The 14,778-nt window shown below is 32.5% G+C and overlaps 1 protein-coding gene across 1 annotated transcript; it reads left to right on the top strand.

Annotated features, from left to right (window-relative positions):
* The first annotated feature begins 12 nt into the window (after positions 1 to 12).
* Positions 13 to 8,909, top strand: LOC132719954 (SET domain-containing protein 4-like). The gene is made up of 6 exons (XM_060703915.1): positions 13 to 375; positions 1,996 to 2,170; positions 2,887 to 2,971; positions 3,344 to 3,424; positions 6,543 to 6,675; positions 8,701 to 8,909. Exons 1-6 carry the CDS (start codon positions 232 to 234, stop codon positions 8,791 to 8,793), a joined length of 711 nt encoding a protein of 236 aa, XP_060559898.1. The 5' UTR covers positions 13 to 231; the 3' UTR covers positions 8,794 to 8,909.
* The last annotated feature ends 5,869 nt before the right edge of the window (positions 8,910 to 14,778 follow it).

Genomic DNA, 14,778 nt, shown 5'->3' with positions numbered 1-14,778 from the left:
AAACGGGAGAAAAACAAACATGAATCTTCAGTTTGGTTTCCATATATCCAAGTTTTGCCGTCCTACTTCAACACACCAGCATATTTTTCACAGACAGAACTGACCTATTTACCTAAAGCTGTCAAATACAAAGCTTTAATAGAGTGTAAAAAGCTGGAGAAAAGTTTCCATGAAGTGGAAGAGTTAAGTGAAAAACACTGGAATGAATTTCATACATTGCTGACATTTGACATGTACAGATGGGCTTGGTACGTGATTAATACAAGAAGTGTGTTTTATCAGAGTGAACAAAGTGAATATTTAAGCACTGATGAACCTGATACTTTGGCATTGGCACCGTTTCTTGATTTATTAAATCATTCTCCATCAGCAAATGTAAGATTTTTATTATTCATAACTACTTGCTAGTAATAACAGTGAAATTTCAAGGTTTATAATTAACATTATCTTGTACCATTTAAAATTTAATAATTATAACTAGTGATATACCTTTTTATTATTGTTAAGTTTTGCTTTTAAGCTGGACTATTGAATTATAGACAGCATTCCTGTCACATTTTGGTTAAGGTTTTGCATGCAATTTGGTATCTCATGAACTATGGAAAGGAATGGTTTGAAATTCTTACATTTATTTGAGAGCATAAAAGGAAGTAACTTTCTAAGGTCCATAATTTTGGACATAATTATGGCCCTTTTTGATCATAGAAAATTCTACATTATCAAGGATCTTGTTTTACTATCAAGCACTGATAGTCATGCATGCTGTCCTACTGACAGTACTTTCTGTACAGGGGCAGATGATAATAACATTGTTTGTGAATGTATACATATGTACTGGTCATTTTAATAAATGGATTTAATACAAAATTTAATGTATGTGAATCTCAAAGATAGTTTTTTTGAAAGACTTTCATGCACTTGAATGATATATTGTGGTAAATGTTGTGTGTTCTATTTGCTTAGTGTACTTTTACATGGGTGTTTGTGCATTGTGTCAAGATTAAAGTCACTTTATAATGTTAAATACATTGAATATTATGTGCTTCAGTCTGTTTACCCTCACCACTGAATGTACTGCATTGTAGAGCAAAATTCACTTTTCATCTATTACCATTGCCACCAATTGTACTGCACTATAGCAAGCAAAAAACTCAGTTGGTACCCTTGATCAGAATATACTTTAATATAATATGAACAAGAATAATGCATGTTTGGTCTGTTTACCCTCACCACTTGCATTTAATTGTATCGGCAGCCATGATAAGTTTTGGTCTGTTTATGCTTGAATAATACAGTTTTGGTCTGTTTATGTTTAAATAATACAGTTTTGGTCTATGTTTAAATAATACAGTTTTGGTCTGTTTATGCTTGAATAATACAGTTTTGGTCTGTTTATGCTTATAAAATGCAGTTTTGGTCTGTCTATGCGAGAATAATACAGTTTTGGTCTGTTTATGCTTGAATAATACAGTTTTGGTCTGTTTACGCGAGAGTAATAAGTTTTGGTCTGTTTACGCTAGAGTAATAAGTTTTGGTCTGTTAACACGAGAATAATACAGCTTTGGTCTGTTTACTGTTTAATATTGATACAGTTTTCGTCTGTTTACGCAAGAATAATACAGTTTTAGTCTGTTTATGCTTGAATAATACAGTTTTGGTCTGTTTAAATTGTATACTCTGATTTTACAAAAAGTGAATTGTCTCTTTTTGAAGCAAATATGACAAAAAAGTGAATGTTTTTAGAGTTCTTTTTAACTATTTATGTGTTTGAAGTGAGATTTTGCAATATAAGTACAACAGAAGTTTTTCTGTTACCTTCTGGAGGCATGCTGCTTTAACTGAAATTAAAAGATAATTTTACTTAATATTTCATTGACCTTGAATTATTTCTGTGAAATACATTGACACCTGTCCTTCTGTCTTGTTTCGTTACATTTAGCAATCAGTTTGATCATAATGATAACATTAGATTAATTAAATTATTTTCTTTTACAGATAAAAGCAGGTTTTAATACTGGCACTAACTGTTACGAGATTTCTACAAGTGACACATACAAAGCCTATGATCAAGTGTTTATATGTTATGGTTGTCATAGTAACGAGAAACTTTTCTTAGAGTATGGGTTTTGTGTACCTGGGAATTGTAATGATACAGTAGAAGTCTTATATGGTAAGTATAGTATAACTCAACCTTCTAGGTGAACATTCCTATTATTTTATACATTTCATATTTATACATGTATAAGGATCTCATTGTTTTGTTTTTATCAATTTTATAGTTGCTAAAATAAATGGACAACAAAGATGAAGCAACAACAAAACAAACGTGCAGATCTGGGTATATCATTGATCTGATAAAAATAAAAAATGATTATTGAAAAATTGGATAGGTTTTTTGATAGTTGTCCTGATGAAGGTCATTATTTTAATGGCACCAGTCATTAGGTTAAAGAGCTTAATTCTACTCGGTTGTCCTTGATGTGTTGTTTTACTTCCTGTCCATATCTACATGGTTTTTACACAGAATGATATTTTTATAAGATATAGAAAAAACATATAATTTATGTCCTTATTGTGCGCAGGTAAAGTGTTGACTTCAAACTACATGCCTCTCACCACTGTATGTACAAATCTTGCCAGGGGACATTGGATTCTTTCATGTGACAAAGCTATCCAGCTAGCTTATGGAACATTGGTGGTTCTACTCAGATGCCAGTTTGTGCCTGATATAATGCATGGAGGTGTACCTGAGGTCTTCCTCAACCATTAAAGCTGGAAAATTGCCATAAGACCTCTTCTGCATTGGTGCAACATAAAACCCAACTCCCCAAAAAAGTTCTTATTGCAGTTGCTTTTGAGTAATCTCATTTTTGTTTTACTTTTCAGATGACATACTGAAAGCATGTAATCATTTTTCAATCCAGCATCTGTCCAAGAAAATAGCTTTGTTGCAAGAACATGGTTTATTAAAGTAAGTTGCTATGACAAATCAGAGCACTGAAGGCTTCAGTTTTGTTTTAAACAACAAAGTTGTCAGTCAATCTCAAGATTAACTCTAAAGGCTGTTTATGTCATGAGAATATGGTATATTATTTTTGGTCAGCAGTGAAATTTTAAAATTTACTTTGCCATACAAAATTATATTTGTTAGGTGTGTGTAAAAAAACATAGGTATAATATTTCATAATCATTTAAAAGTCTAATGTTACATGATTCATACTCAATCATAAAAGATCTTACAGAACTAAGGGCATAGTGCAAAACAATTGTGTCTGTCGTTTTGTTTTCCATAAAAATCAAACTTATATCAAATTTAACAAGCAGGTAAAATCTACATTTTCAGATCTTTGATGTGCACCAATGAAGGTCTGTCATGGAATCTTCTCTCTGTTTTAAAAGTATTAGTGATGGACTGGAACCAGCTGTAAGTATATCATATATTTCCTTAAAGCTATTTCCTAACAGAGCAAAGTAATGATGAGGAAACTTTTCATTCTTTTTACAATGTATGTTTTTTTAAGACACACTATAAGAGAATGATATTAAAAAGAAAAACCCCACACATAGCTTGCAGCTGTTTTTTTCTATACATTTGACAGATATACATGTACATGTGTTTTGACAGATTAGTTAGCACCAATGTTGTTTATTACATTGTATTTACATTCTCCCATTTTAAACCCTCAACAAGAAGTCAATGAAACATGTAGGGATATAATGTATACTTAATCTGCACTTAGTGTCCACTTGTACTATTTTGATTTTGCTTATTTCTGAGATGTGGCTTTTTCTACTATGTTGCAAACAAGTATTGAATTACATGTACTTAAGATTATCATTAGCATTTATTTTGTGGATTAATATATGCTTTATTTTGTTTAGCCTTAAAGTTAAAAACTTCATCCTTAAAAAAAAGAATATTTATGATATTGTTTCATTGATTACTTATCATGTCTTTATGTGCCATTTAAAAACACCTTTCTTTCTAAGTAACTGTAAGGTACAAAAATGACCAAATGTTAAAATTTCACAATCTCTTGACTAATTAAAGATCCTGTATATTGTGATCACAGTGGTTAACCACACTAAGTGAAATTAAATTTATGTAAATAATTATGCAAATAAAACAATTTTCAAACATCAAAGAATATGTAAAATATGTACTGCAAATATTTGTGCATATTATATGTAATCATTTAAATATATGCATTCATTTCTAATTGTAAACTTTATAGAAAATAAATTTCTAATTACCTCCCTTTATTTACATGAAATGTTAAATTCGGTAATATCTTTATCATTAACGCTTTTTGGAACCTACAATATTGACAAATCTTAATTTGAGCAGCATATTTATGTTTGAAAACCATAAAAAATTGTGTGACAGGATCTTTAATACTATTGTGAATTCATGTTTTTTATGCCACCGCAGCATCTGCGATGCGGTGGCATATAGCGATTCACCTGTGTGTATGTGTGTGTGTGTGTGTGTGTGTTTGTTTGTTTGTGTGTGTGTGTGTTATATAGATTATATAGTGAACTTAAAAAATCTTCTTGTGAAAAACCACTAGTCCAATTTCAACCAAACTTGGCAGGATTGTTCCTTGGGTGAAGGGCTTCCAAAGTTGTTGAAAGAATTTCATTCCATGCAGAAATCTGGTTGCCATGGCAACCAAAAGGAATTATAAGGATAAATTTTAAAAATCTTCTTGTAAAGACCCAAAAGGCCTAGAGCTTAGATATTTTGCATAAGACATTGTCTGGTAGACCTCTACCAAGATTGTTCAAATTATAGCCCTGGGGTCAAAATCGGCCCCGCCCCAGGGGTCATTGATTTTCACTATATGTACATATAGTAAAAACTTAAAATACCTTCTTGTAAAGACTGAAAAGGCCTAGAGCTTAGATATTTTGCATAAGGCATTGTCTGGTACACCTCTACCAAGATTGTAAAAATTATAGCCCTTGGGTCAAAATCGACCCTGCACTGGGGGTCATTGATTTCAATTTATATGTAGATAGAGTAAAAACTTAAAATACATTCTTGTAAAGAACCAAAAGGCCTAGAGCTTAGATATTTTGCATAAGGCATTGTCTGGTAGACCTCTACCCAGATTGTTCAAATTATAGCCCTTGGGTCAAAATCGGCCCCGCCCGTGGGGGTCATTGGTTTTCCCTATATGTATATAGTAAAAACTTTAAAAAAAATTCTTCTAGCAATTGACAAATGCTAGAGGTTAGATATTTTTCATGAAACATTGTGAAGTGAACTTCTAGCAAGATTGTTCAAATTATAGCCCTGGGGTCAAAATTGCCCCCGCCCCGGGGGTCATTGATTTTCAATATATATATATATATATATATATATATATATATATATATATATATATATAGTAAAAAATCTTGTCTGAAGGTACAAGGCTTAGAGCTTTAATATTTGTTAAATGATATCATCTATAGGAACTCTACCGAAGTTGTTCAAATATCATCTATGGGTCCTCTACTAAATTTGTTTTAATTATGCCCCTAGTGTTAAAATTGCCCTGCCCCAGAGGCAATATTTTTCCTTATATGTATAAAGTAAAAACTTGAAAAATCGTCTTCTCTGAATTTACAAAGGCTAGAGGTTAAATATATAGCATGAGACTTTGCGAAGTGAACCTTTACCAAGATTGTTCAAATTATAGCCCTGGGGTCAAAATTGGTTCCGCCCAGGGGGTCATTGATTGATTGATTTACATATAGTAAAAAAATAAAAAATATTTTTGTCTGAAGGTACAAGGCATAGAGCTTTGATATTTGCTATATAATATCATCTATAGGCCCTCTACCAAAGTTGTTCAAATTTTTCCCCTGGTGTTAAAATTGGCCCTGCCCGGGGGGCAGTGATTCTCATTATGTACACATAGTAAAAACAGAAAATAAAACAAATGTTTTCTGAATGGGAGAAAGCTACAGCTTAGATATTTGACTTGAAATGTTGTTTGGTGGACCTGTATCAAGATTGTTTTGAATTAAACCCTTGGGTCCTTCTTGTTCTTTGATGTACAGCAATGAAATTTTGACCATGTGCACAGTTTTAGTTATATAATTGAACTTTGATATCAGGTGACCTAGATTTTGATGATGTGACATTCTTTCTTGTCCTTTGATGTACAGCTATGAAATTTGAACCATGTGCACAGATTAAGATGTAAAGTGAACTTTCATTTCAGCTGACCTAGATTTTGACAAAGTGTCTTACTGTGTTGTCCTTTTGATGTAGTCATGAAATTTAGGCTGTGTGAAATATGACCTTCACCACAAATTCACTAGACTCGAGTGCATTGATATATTCCTACTCTGATCTTTTATTGAGTTAACAACAGATTTAACCACTAATCTGTTAATAAGAATAAGATAGGTCAGGGATCTATGCATTATGACAATCTTCAAAATTGTATAGAAACAAAAAAATCTGTTCCTACACTACTTTTTAGTGTTGTATTAATGCGGTGGCATAGCATTTTTCTCAAATGCAATCTTGTTTTTTTTTATTATAGTCAGATATGGAATCAAGTGTATACAAATGATGTAGCTTTTCCTGATATTATTCCTGCAGCGAAAAAATTAGCACATTGGATACTGCAGCAGTATCTGGCAGAAAATACACAGCACATGAAACATGTAGAAAAGGTATTAAGTTGAATTTATCATGTTTTGATACACTAACTTTCTTTTGCCAGATGACATATTTGAGTTCACTTGTATAAAGCTAAACACATTGTTTTACTTGTTTGTTTCGGTTTAACGGTGCCACTTACACATTACTGGCTGTACTGCGCTGAAGCATTGTATTACATTAGTGGACATAGGAACATTTATTATCCTAGAGTTTGGTGGGGATAAAATTAATATTGTTTTAAAGATGCTAATCTTTTTTACTGATTTTTCTCCATCTTCTTGGTGTTTCTCGTAAATTAAGGCCCTTGAACTGTACTGTGGTCAAGTGTGTCAGTTAAATTTCCAAAGAAAACCTTTCATTTTCCCCTAGCATCATTCTGTAATGCTACTTTCTTGTAACGGAATGAAAATGTCAACATTACAGTTTTTCACTTTCTTACTTGTCAGTACTGTTTTCATTTACAGTTTTGCTAAAATTTTATCATTTTTCAAAGTTTTATTATATACCCATATTTTGCAACCAAATTATTATTATTATGATTTATTTATTATATTAAATGTTTTTAATATTGAAAATGTTAAGAGGATATTTTTTTTGTTTGAGTGAAATATGGAATATATTTTCATGAAACATGATAAAATGCCACATATTTTCACAAGCCGGGAGGGCGAGTGAAAATATGTGGCATTTTATCATGTTGAGTGAAAATATATACCATATTTCATGAAAAATGAAAAATAACCTTTTTTATTTAATTTAATTATCGAAGAAAAATGGTATCAAACCCCATTGCTTGCTACGCAACTGCAATTGTACAGCACGCTTTAATATATTATTGCATCTTGTTTTGCACGCAATATCTGGCGCTACATTGTGACGTCATGTAAACAACTCTTTAAACATCTGTACAGCATTAATAACTGAATTACGTTCGGATTTATTTTCTTAGTTAGACGATTTTCTATCATTCTAGATAGTTTACAAAGCAAAATTCAACAAAAAGTTGTTTAGTATTTATCAGATTAACAAAATGACAAAAGAAGTCCCTTGAAATAAATATGAGTTTTGACTCCCCCCTCTTTCATATTTATATTTCATATTTATTTTCAAAAAATATGAAATATATTTGACTGAAATAGCACCATATTTCATGGGTAAAAATAAATAATATGTAACATTCTGTACAAAAGGGTAACTTAGCTCATGAGGGAGACAATCAAATTTGTGATTCAGGGGTAGCTGGTTTAATCCTGGTCCGATCCCTTGAAGAGGCAAAATGTCTCCATTACAATATATCATAGACGTTGAGTCCAATTGTAATTTGTCTATAATAACTGATTCAGATAAGTTTTGGGACAAGTAACCGGGCACTTGGGAAATTAGTAAATAAAAGTTAGTTCTTCAGGAAAGCTGTTATTACCAAAATGTATATCGCCTCCATGGTCAAGTGGTTAGAGTCGCTGACTTCTAATCCAGTTACCTCTCTGGCGTGGGTTTGATCCCAGGGAGATGCTTTGGTAGTTTAGCATGGAGGAAGGTGGTCTTGTACTGGTGTAACTCTCCAGGAACGATGGTTAGGAAACTACCCGCCTATATGACTGAAATACTGTTGGGAAAAGGCGTAAAATGAAACAAACAAACAAAACAGTGACAACAAATGTGTTGAAATTGGCATAGAACCAGACAACCAAAGTAAAACAAAAGGACTTTAGTCAAAATATTAAAAAGAACTGTTTCACTCATCACATATCATTTCTGTTTCACTCATCACATATCATTTCTGTTTCACTCATCACTTATTATTTTTCTTGTTTCTTTTGTCACTGATATACCAACACTTCTATTATTTTCGTTTGAAATTGATCAACATTTAAAAAAAAATTGGATAAAACTAATTTTCAGATAGTGATGCATAAATGACAATGAAGTAACAATAACTTGTATGACTTGTTTATTAATGTCTATTAATGCCACTTATGCCATTAGAATTGAATCATGTAAGTGTGAGTTGATATGAAACTTTTTATCCTTTGCAGATAATATCAAATGATGACAACCCACAGCATGTTACAATTGCAAGACAACTTATTTCTATCGAGAGAGATATTTTAATGACATCATTTCAATAGTATCTACATAAATATGGATTGAACTATTTAAGTTATATTTAACATTTAAAAGCACATTAAAATCATATTTTTGTATTATATAGTATATTTTGAATAAGAAATAAAATATAATAAAGTACTGTACATGGTTATTAATCACATTCATCAATATGTTTGAAGTCAATATTCAGGGCCTATTTCTGATGGGAATGTTACTGAATTATATTCCTAAATGAACTTCCAAAATTTCTGAGTAAATTTCTGGTATTCAGTTTTAATTTCACACGATCAGTGCTATTTGAAGAAGAAGAATGAAGAAGAATTGTACGTGTATTTCCAAATCCACATATGAACAACAACAGTCTGGTTTAGGGTAATAAGCCCTTGATCTGACACAAAATATACATCTCAATACAATGCAATATAATACATGTACATTGAATGACAATACAATGTAATGCAAAACTATACAATTACATACATTGACAATATAATACATTGCGCAATACAATGCATTGCAATGCAAAACATTACAATGACATAGTTTACATTGATTTTAAATAACATTATTCACTGTCAACATATTTTAGATTAAGTACATTGTCAGAATGGAATGATATCAGTTACATTTAAATAAAAAAAAATACTGTATTCTTTCACTCAAGTGTATTTCTTTGATTATTTCGGTTATGATGTTGTTATGTGTTATTGTTATATTGTTTATACACATGAATAAACGTTTTAAAATATTATGTTGTTGATTTAATTTGTTTATCGCTTTTTTCTAAGTTACCTCCCTTGCAGTCCTATTTATAGATACGAATTCTGTGAATTTAAATAGAAACCGAAAAAAGCCTGCAGACGGTTTTGCTATTGTGTGATAAAACTTTGAAGATTATTGGAAAACATCCGAATATCCGAGTACTCATCGGAAAAATGAGCGAGTACTCGAGTATTGATTTTGGTACTCGTTGCCATCCCTATTTAATATGGCTATTGTTTTAGAGATTACAAATACTTGTTCAGATAGTGATTTAAATTTATACTGTTTTTTAAATAATCTTGATGTTTTGAATCAGGATAGTTATTTTCTAACGAATTGTTTAACCATATCCTTAGACCACCTGTCTTCTTTTCGTTGAGATAAAATTCATCATCGGCAGAGAAACAGTGAATTTTCTGTTTTGTCCTTAATTGTATTTCCTAAAAATGTTTCAGTTTCGACGAAAGCGAAAGTGTTTTAAATATATTTAGCTATGTTATTCACGGGTTCATTTGTGTTTATATTAAGAAATTGTGCATTGGTTGTATTGGTAATATAGCCAAATTGTCAAGAAATGAAATTGAAACCTGCAAAGTATTATACTGTGCTTGTACTATTATCTGAATGACCGATGGTCAGTTATAACCATAACACTGTTAAATATATATAAGTTGTATTCTAAGTACAAGAGCATATGTTTACATGTTAAAGCATTCTATCAAACTTACAAGAAAAGCATTGATGCAAAGCATCAAAGGGCGTCCAAGCAAGAAATGCAGCTAGTAAGTCATCAGATATTCTTATAAACTTTTCAATGGTTAATTGGTTTTTACCAGAATTGTATATCAGACGATAGACATAGTTCATCATGAACTTTGGTAGGCATGCTATAGAGATTAGAATATTAAATGTTTTTTTCCACAGGAACTTGAAATTATATATATTAACGATAAAATATACAGGTTTATTATATCCAAAATATATCCCCCATATGGTATAAGTTTATTTATACTATATAGAGAGTATTTATGGATATCATCATTAAAATTGGTTATTTGATAGAATATCAAGTTCATGTCGTATTTTCGTTGGAACATACATAATAGTAGTCAAAATGAACTAAGTCTGTTAATTGGTTCATTGGAGAAGATCAATCTACTTTTTTTGTGTCGCCTTGATAAGGCGACATATAGGGATTACTTTTGTCGGCGGCGTCGTTGTCGGTGTCGGCGTTCCCTAAAGCTTGTCCGGAGCATAACTCAGTCACTATAAGTCTGATTGACTTCAAACTTGGTATACATGCTTCTTTCAATAACCCGAAGTGCAGTGCACAAGGACCGGTACTCTGCAGTTCTTAATTTTTGAGTTATTGCCCTTTGTTAATTTTCATTCTTTAATTTTGTCCGGGCCATTTCTCTTCAACTAAAAAAGCTATGGACTTGAAACTTCATAGGATGATAGAACTCATTAAGAAGAAGTGCATTGCACAAGAACTGGTACTCTGCACTTCCTAATTTTTGAGTTATTGCCCTTTGTTAATTTTCATACTTTATTTTTGTCCGGGCCATTTCTCCTAATGTATAAAAGCCATGGACTTGAAACTTCATAGGATGATAGATCTCATTAAGAAGAAGTGCAGTGCACAAGAACAGGTACTCTGCATTTCTTATTTTTAGCTCACCTGCCACAAAGTGACAGGGTGAGCTTTTGTGATCGCTTTTCGTCCGGCGTTCGTCCGTCGTCCGTCCGTCCGTAAACTTTTACTTTAAATGACATCTCCTCATAAACCCTAAGCCAATTTCATCCAAACTTCACAGGAATGTTCCTTTGGTGGTCACCTTTAAAAATTGTTCAAAGAATTTAATTCCATGCAGAACTCTGGTTGCCATGGCATCCGAAAGAAAAAAACTTTAAATATCTTCTTTTAAAGAACCAAAAGAGCTAGAGCTAAGATATTTAGCATGAAACATGTTCTAATGGGCGTCTACCAAGTTTGTTCAAATAAAAGCCCTGGGGTCAAAATTGGCCCCGCCCCGGGGGGTCATTGATTTTCCCTATATGCATATAGTAAAAACTTAAAAAATCTTCTTTTAAAGAACCAAAAGAGTTAAAGCTAAGATATTTAGCATGAAACATGTTCTAATAAGTGTCTACCAAGTTTGTTCAAATAAAAGCCCTGGGGTCAAAATTGGCCCCGCCCCGGGGGGTCATTGATTTTCCCTATATGCATATAGTAAAAACTTAAAAAATCTTCTTTTAAAGAACCAAAAGAGCTAGAGCTAAGATTTTTAGCATGAAACATGTTCTAATAGGTGTCTACCAAGTTTGTTCAAATAAAAGCCCTGGGGTCAAAATTGGCCCCGCCCCGGGGGGTCATTGATTTTCCCTATATGCATATAGTAAAAACTTAAGAAATCTTCTTTTAAAGAACCAAAAGAGCTAGAGCTAAGATATTTAGCATGAAACATGTTCTAATGGGTGTCTACCAAGTTTGTTCAAATAAAAGCCCTGGGATCAAAATTGGCCCCGCCCCAGGGGGTCATGGATTTTCCCTATATGTATATAGTAAAAACTTAAAAAATCTTCTTTTAAAGAACTCAAAGAGCTATGGCTAAGATATTGAGCATCAAACATGTTCTAATAGGTGTCTACCAAGTTTGTTCAAATAAAAGCCCTGGGGTCAAAATTGGCCCCACCCCAGGGGGTCATTGATTTTCCCTATATGCATATAGTAAAAACTTAAAAAATCTTCTTTTAAAGAACCAAAAGAGTTAAAGCTAAGATATTTAGCATGAAACATGTTCTAATAAGTGTCTACCAAGTTTGTTCAAATAAAAGCCCTGGGGTCAAAATTGGCCCCTCCCCGGGGGATCATTGATTTTCCCTATATGCATATAGTAAAAACTTAAAAAATCTTCTTTTAAAGAACTCAAAGAGCTATGGCTAAGATATTTAGCATCAAACATGTTCTAATAGGTGTCTACCAAGTTTGTTCAAATAAAAGCCCTGGGGTCAAAATTGGAACCGCCCCGGGTGTCATTGATTTTCCTTATATGTGTATAGCAAAAACTTAAAAAATCTTCTTTGAAAAACCCAAATAGCTAGAGTTAAGATATTAAGCATGAAACATCTTTTAGTGAGTGTCTACAAAGTTTGTTCAAATAAAAGACCTGGGGTCAAAATTGGCCCCGCCCCAGGGGTCATTGATTTTCTTTATATGTGAATAGCAAAAACTTAAAAATCTTCTTTGAAAAAACCCAAATAGCTAGAGTTTAGATATTAAGCATGAAACATCTTCTAGTAAGTGTCTACAAAGTTTGTTCAAATAAAAGCCCTGGGGTCAAAACTGGCCCGGCCCCAGGGGTGTCATTGTTTTTAACTATATGTGTATAGTAAAAACTTTAAAAAAATCTTCTTTCAATAAAGCCCAATGAGCTAGAGCTTAGATGTTAAGCATGAAACATCTTCTTATGGGTGTCTACCAAGTTTGTGCAAATAAAAGCCCTTGGGTTAAATTGGCCCTGCAACGTTGGGGGGGGGGGGGGGGGCCTATATACAGGTGAGCGACCTCAGGGCCATCATGGCCCTCTTGTTTTAGTTATTGCCCTTTGTTAATTTTCATACTTTAATTTTGTCCGGGCTATTTCTCCTAAAGTATAAAAGCTATGGACTTGAAACTTCATAGGATAATAGATCTCATAAAGAAGAAGTGCAGTGCACAAGAATCCGTACTCTGCATTTCTTATTTTTTGAGTTATGGCCCTTTGTTAATTTTCATACTTAATTTTTGTCCGAGCCATTTCTCCTAAAGTATAAAAGCTATGGACTTGAAACTTCATAGGATGATAGATCTCATTAAGAAGAAGTGCAGTGCATAAGAACTGATACTCTGCCTGCATTTCTTATTTTTTGAGTTATTGCCCTTTGTTGATTTTCTTACTTTATTTTTGTCCTGGTCATTTCTCCTCAAGTATGAAAGCTATGGACATGAAACTTCATAGGATGAAAGATCTCATTAAGAAAAAGTTCAGTGTACAAGAACCGGTACTCTGCACTTCTTATTTATGAGTTATTACCCTTTATTAATTTTCATACTTTATTTTTGTTCAGGCTATTTCTCATAAATTATAAAAGATATGGACTTGAAACTTCATAGAATGATAGATCTTATTGATAAGAAGTGCAGTGCACAGAAACTGCTGCTCTGCACTTATTATTTTTTGAGTTATTGCCCTTTGTTAGTTTTCATATATCACTTTTGTCCTGGCCATTTCTCCTAAACTATTTTGTTCAGGCGACACATCCGACTCGCGGAATTCTAGTTTAATGAATTACTTCAAAAACCTCGTCTGGCCCACCCGTGTGTTTACATTCCTATTATTAAAACCCATAATAACTCATGTTAAAATTGCAGGTGAAATTTTATGTTTTTAAAATGTCACAATATCCGGCATTTCGCTCAAAAAAGAAAAGACAATTTCAAAATGATATAACAATTCGTAAAAATGGCATACTTAAATGTTTTCTATAGATTTATAAAGAGTGCAATTAATTGTTTGAATACGTTTGCATTTCATTTCCTGCAAAATTCTCGAGTTCGTTATTCATTGAATATGTTTGCATTGCGAAATTCTCCAGTTCGCTATTCATTTTACATATCGCGACCTTTCATTTTTGACAATCAAACACCCTCATACCAATCGGAATGATCGGCTATTATGACTGACGAAAAGGCCCGAGAAGTTTCACTTGCCCTTTCACAAAATCTGTCTACAATGAGTTAAACCCACGTGACTAGAGAGTATATCATATTACACAACAGTGCTCAGTATAAGCATTGAAAACGTTTAATTAACTAAAAAATGTCGTCACTCTTGACCAATTACATTTTGTAAATGCTTAGTTATAAACATTAACTTTATACATGATGTGTATTTCATTTTTACTGTGTCGTAGGTCGTTATCATAAGTACTACGAAATTTTGCATACAGTCATATATAAGATTTTTAACCACCATTAGATAGTGTAAGAGCTATTTGCATCTAATTACCAATTTTTGGCACTTTTCGAAGATTTAAAGAGCCGTTTGAAATGTGTTAATTCTCCTTTCGTTGTTCACTTGACAATATTTTACTTTTTAGAACATTCTTGAAAATTGGCATGAATCTTGAGGCTGCCTGCTTAAATACTCTGAGCTTTTCAAAATCAAAAGCTAATGCATTAGACCTGTTAAGTTTGCCTA

Source organism: Ruditapes philippinarum, unplaced genomic scaffold (assembly GCF_026571515.1).
Source record: "Ruditapes philippinarum isolate M1 unplaced genomic scaffold, ASM2657151v2 ctg15547_1_1_1_1, whole genome shotgun sequence".
In the NCBI taxonomy this organism is placed as follows: domain Eukaryota; kingdom Metazoa; phylum Mollusca; class Bivalvia; order Venerida; family Veneridae; genus Ruditapes; species Ruditapes philippinarum.
Note: the sequence above shows the minus strand (reverse complement) of the source record. Positions and strands in the feature narration are given on the sequence as shown.

Bases quoted from the DNA above. Each gene is read 5' to 3' on its own strand.
- LOC132719954 (XM_060703915.1), top strand. From the start codon at position 232: ATGTACAGATGGGCTTGGTACGTGATTAATACAAGAAGTGTGTTTTAT. The intron at 3,425-6,542 runs GTAAGTATATCA...TTTTTATTATAG, and splicing joins GTGATGGACTGGAACCAGCT to TCAGATATGGAATCAAGTGT. The intron at 6,676-8,700 runs GTATTAAGTTGA...TATCCTTTGCAG, and splicing joins ACATGAAACATGTAGAAAAG to ATAATATCAAATGATGACAA.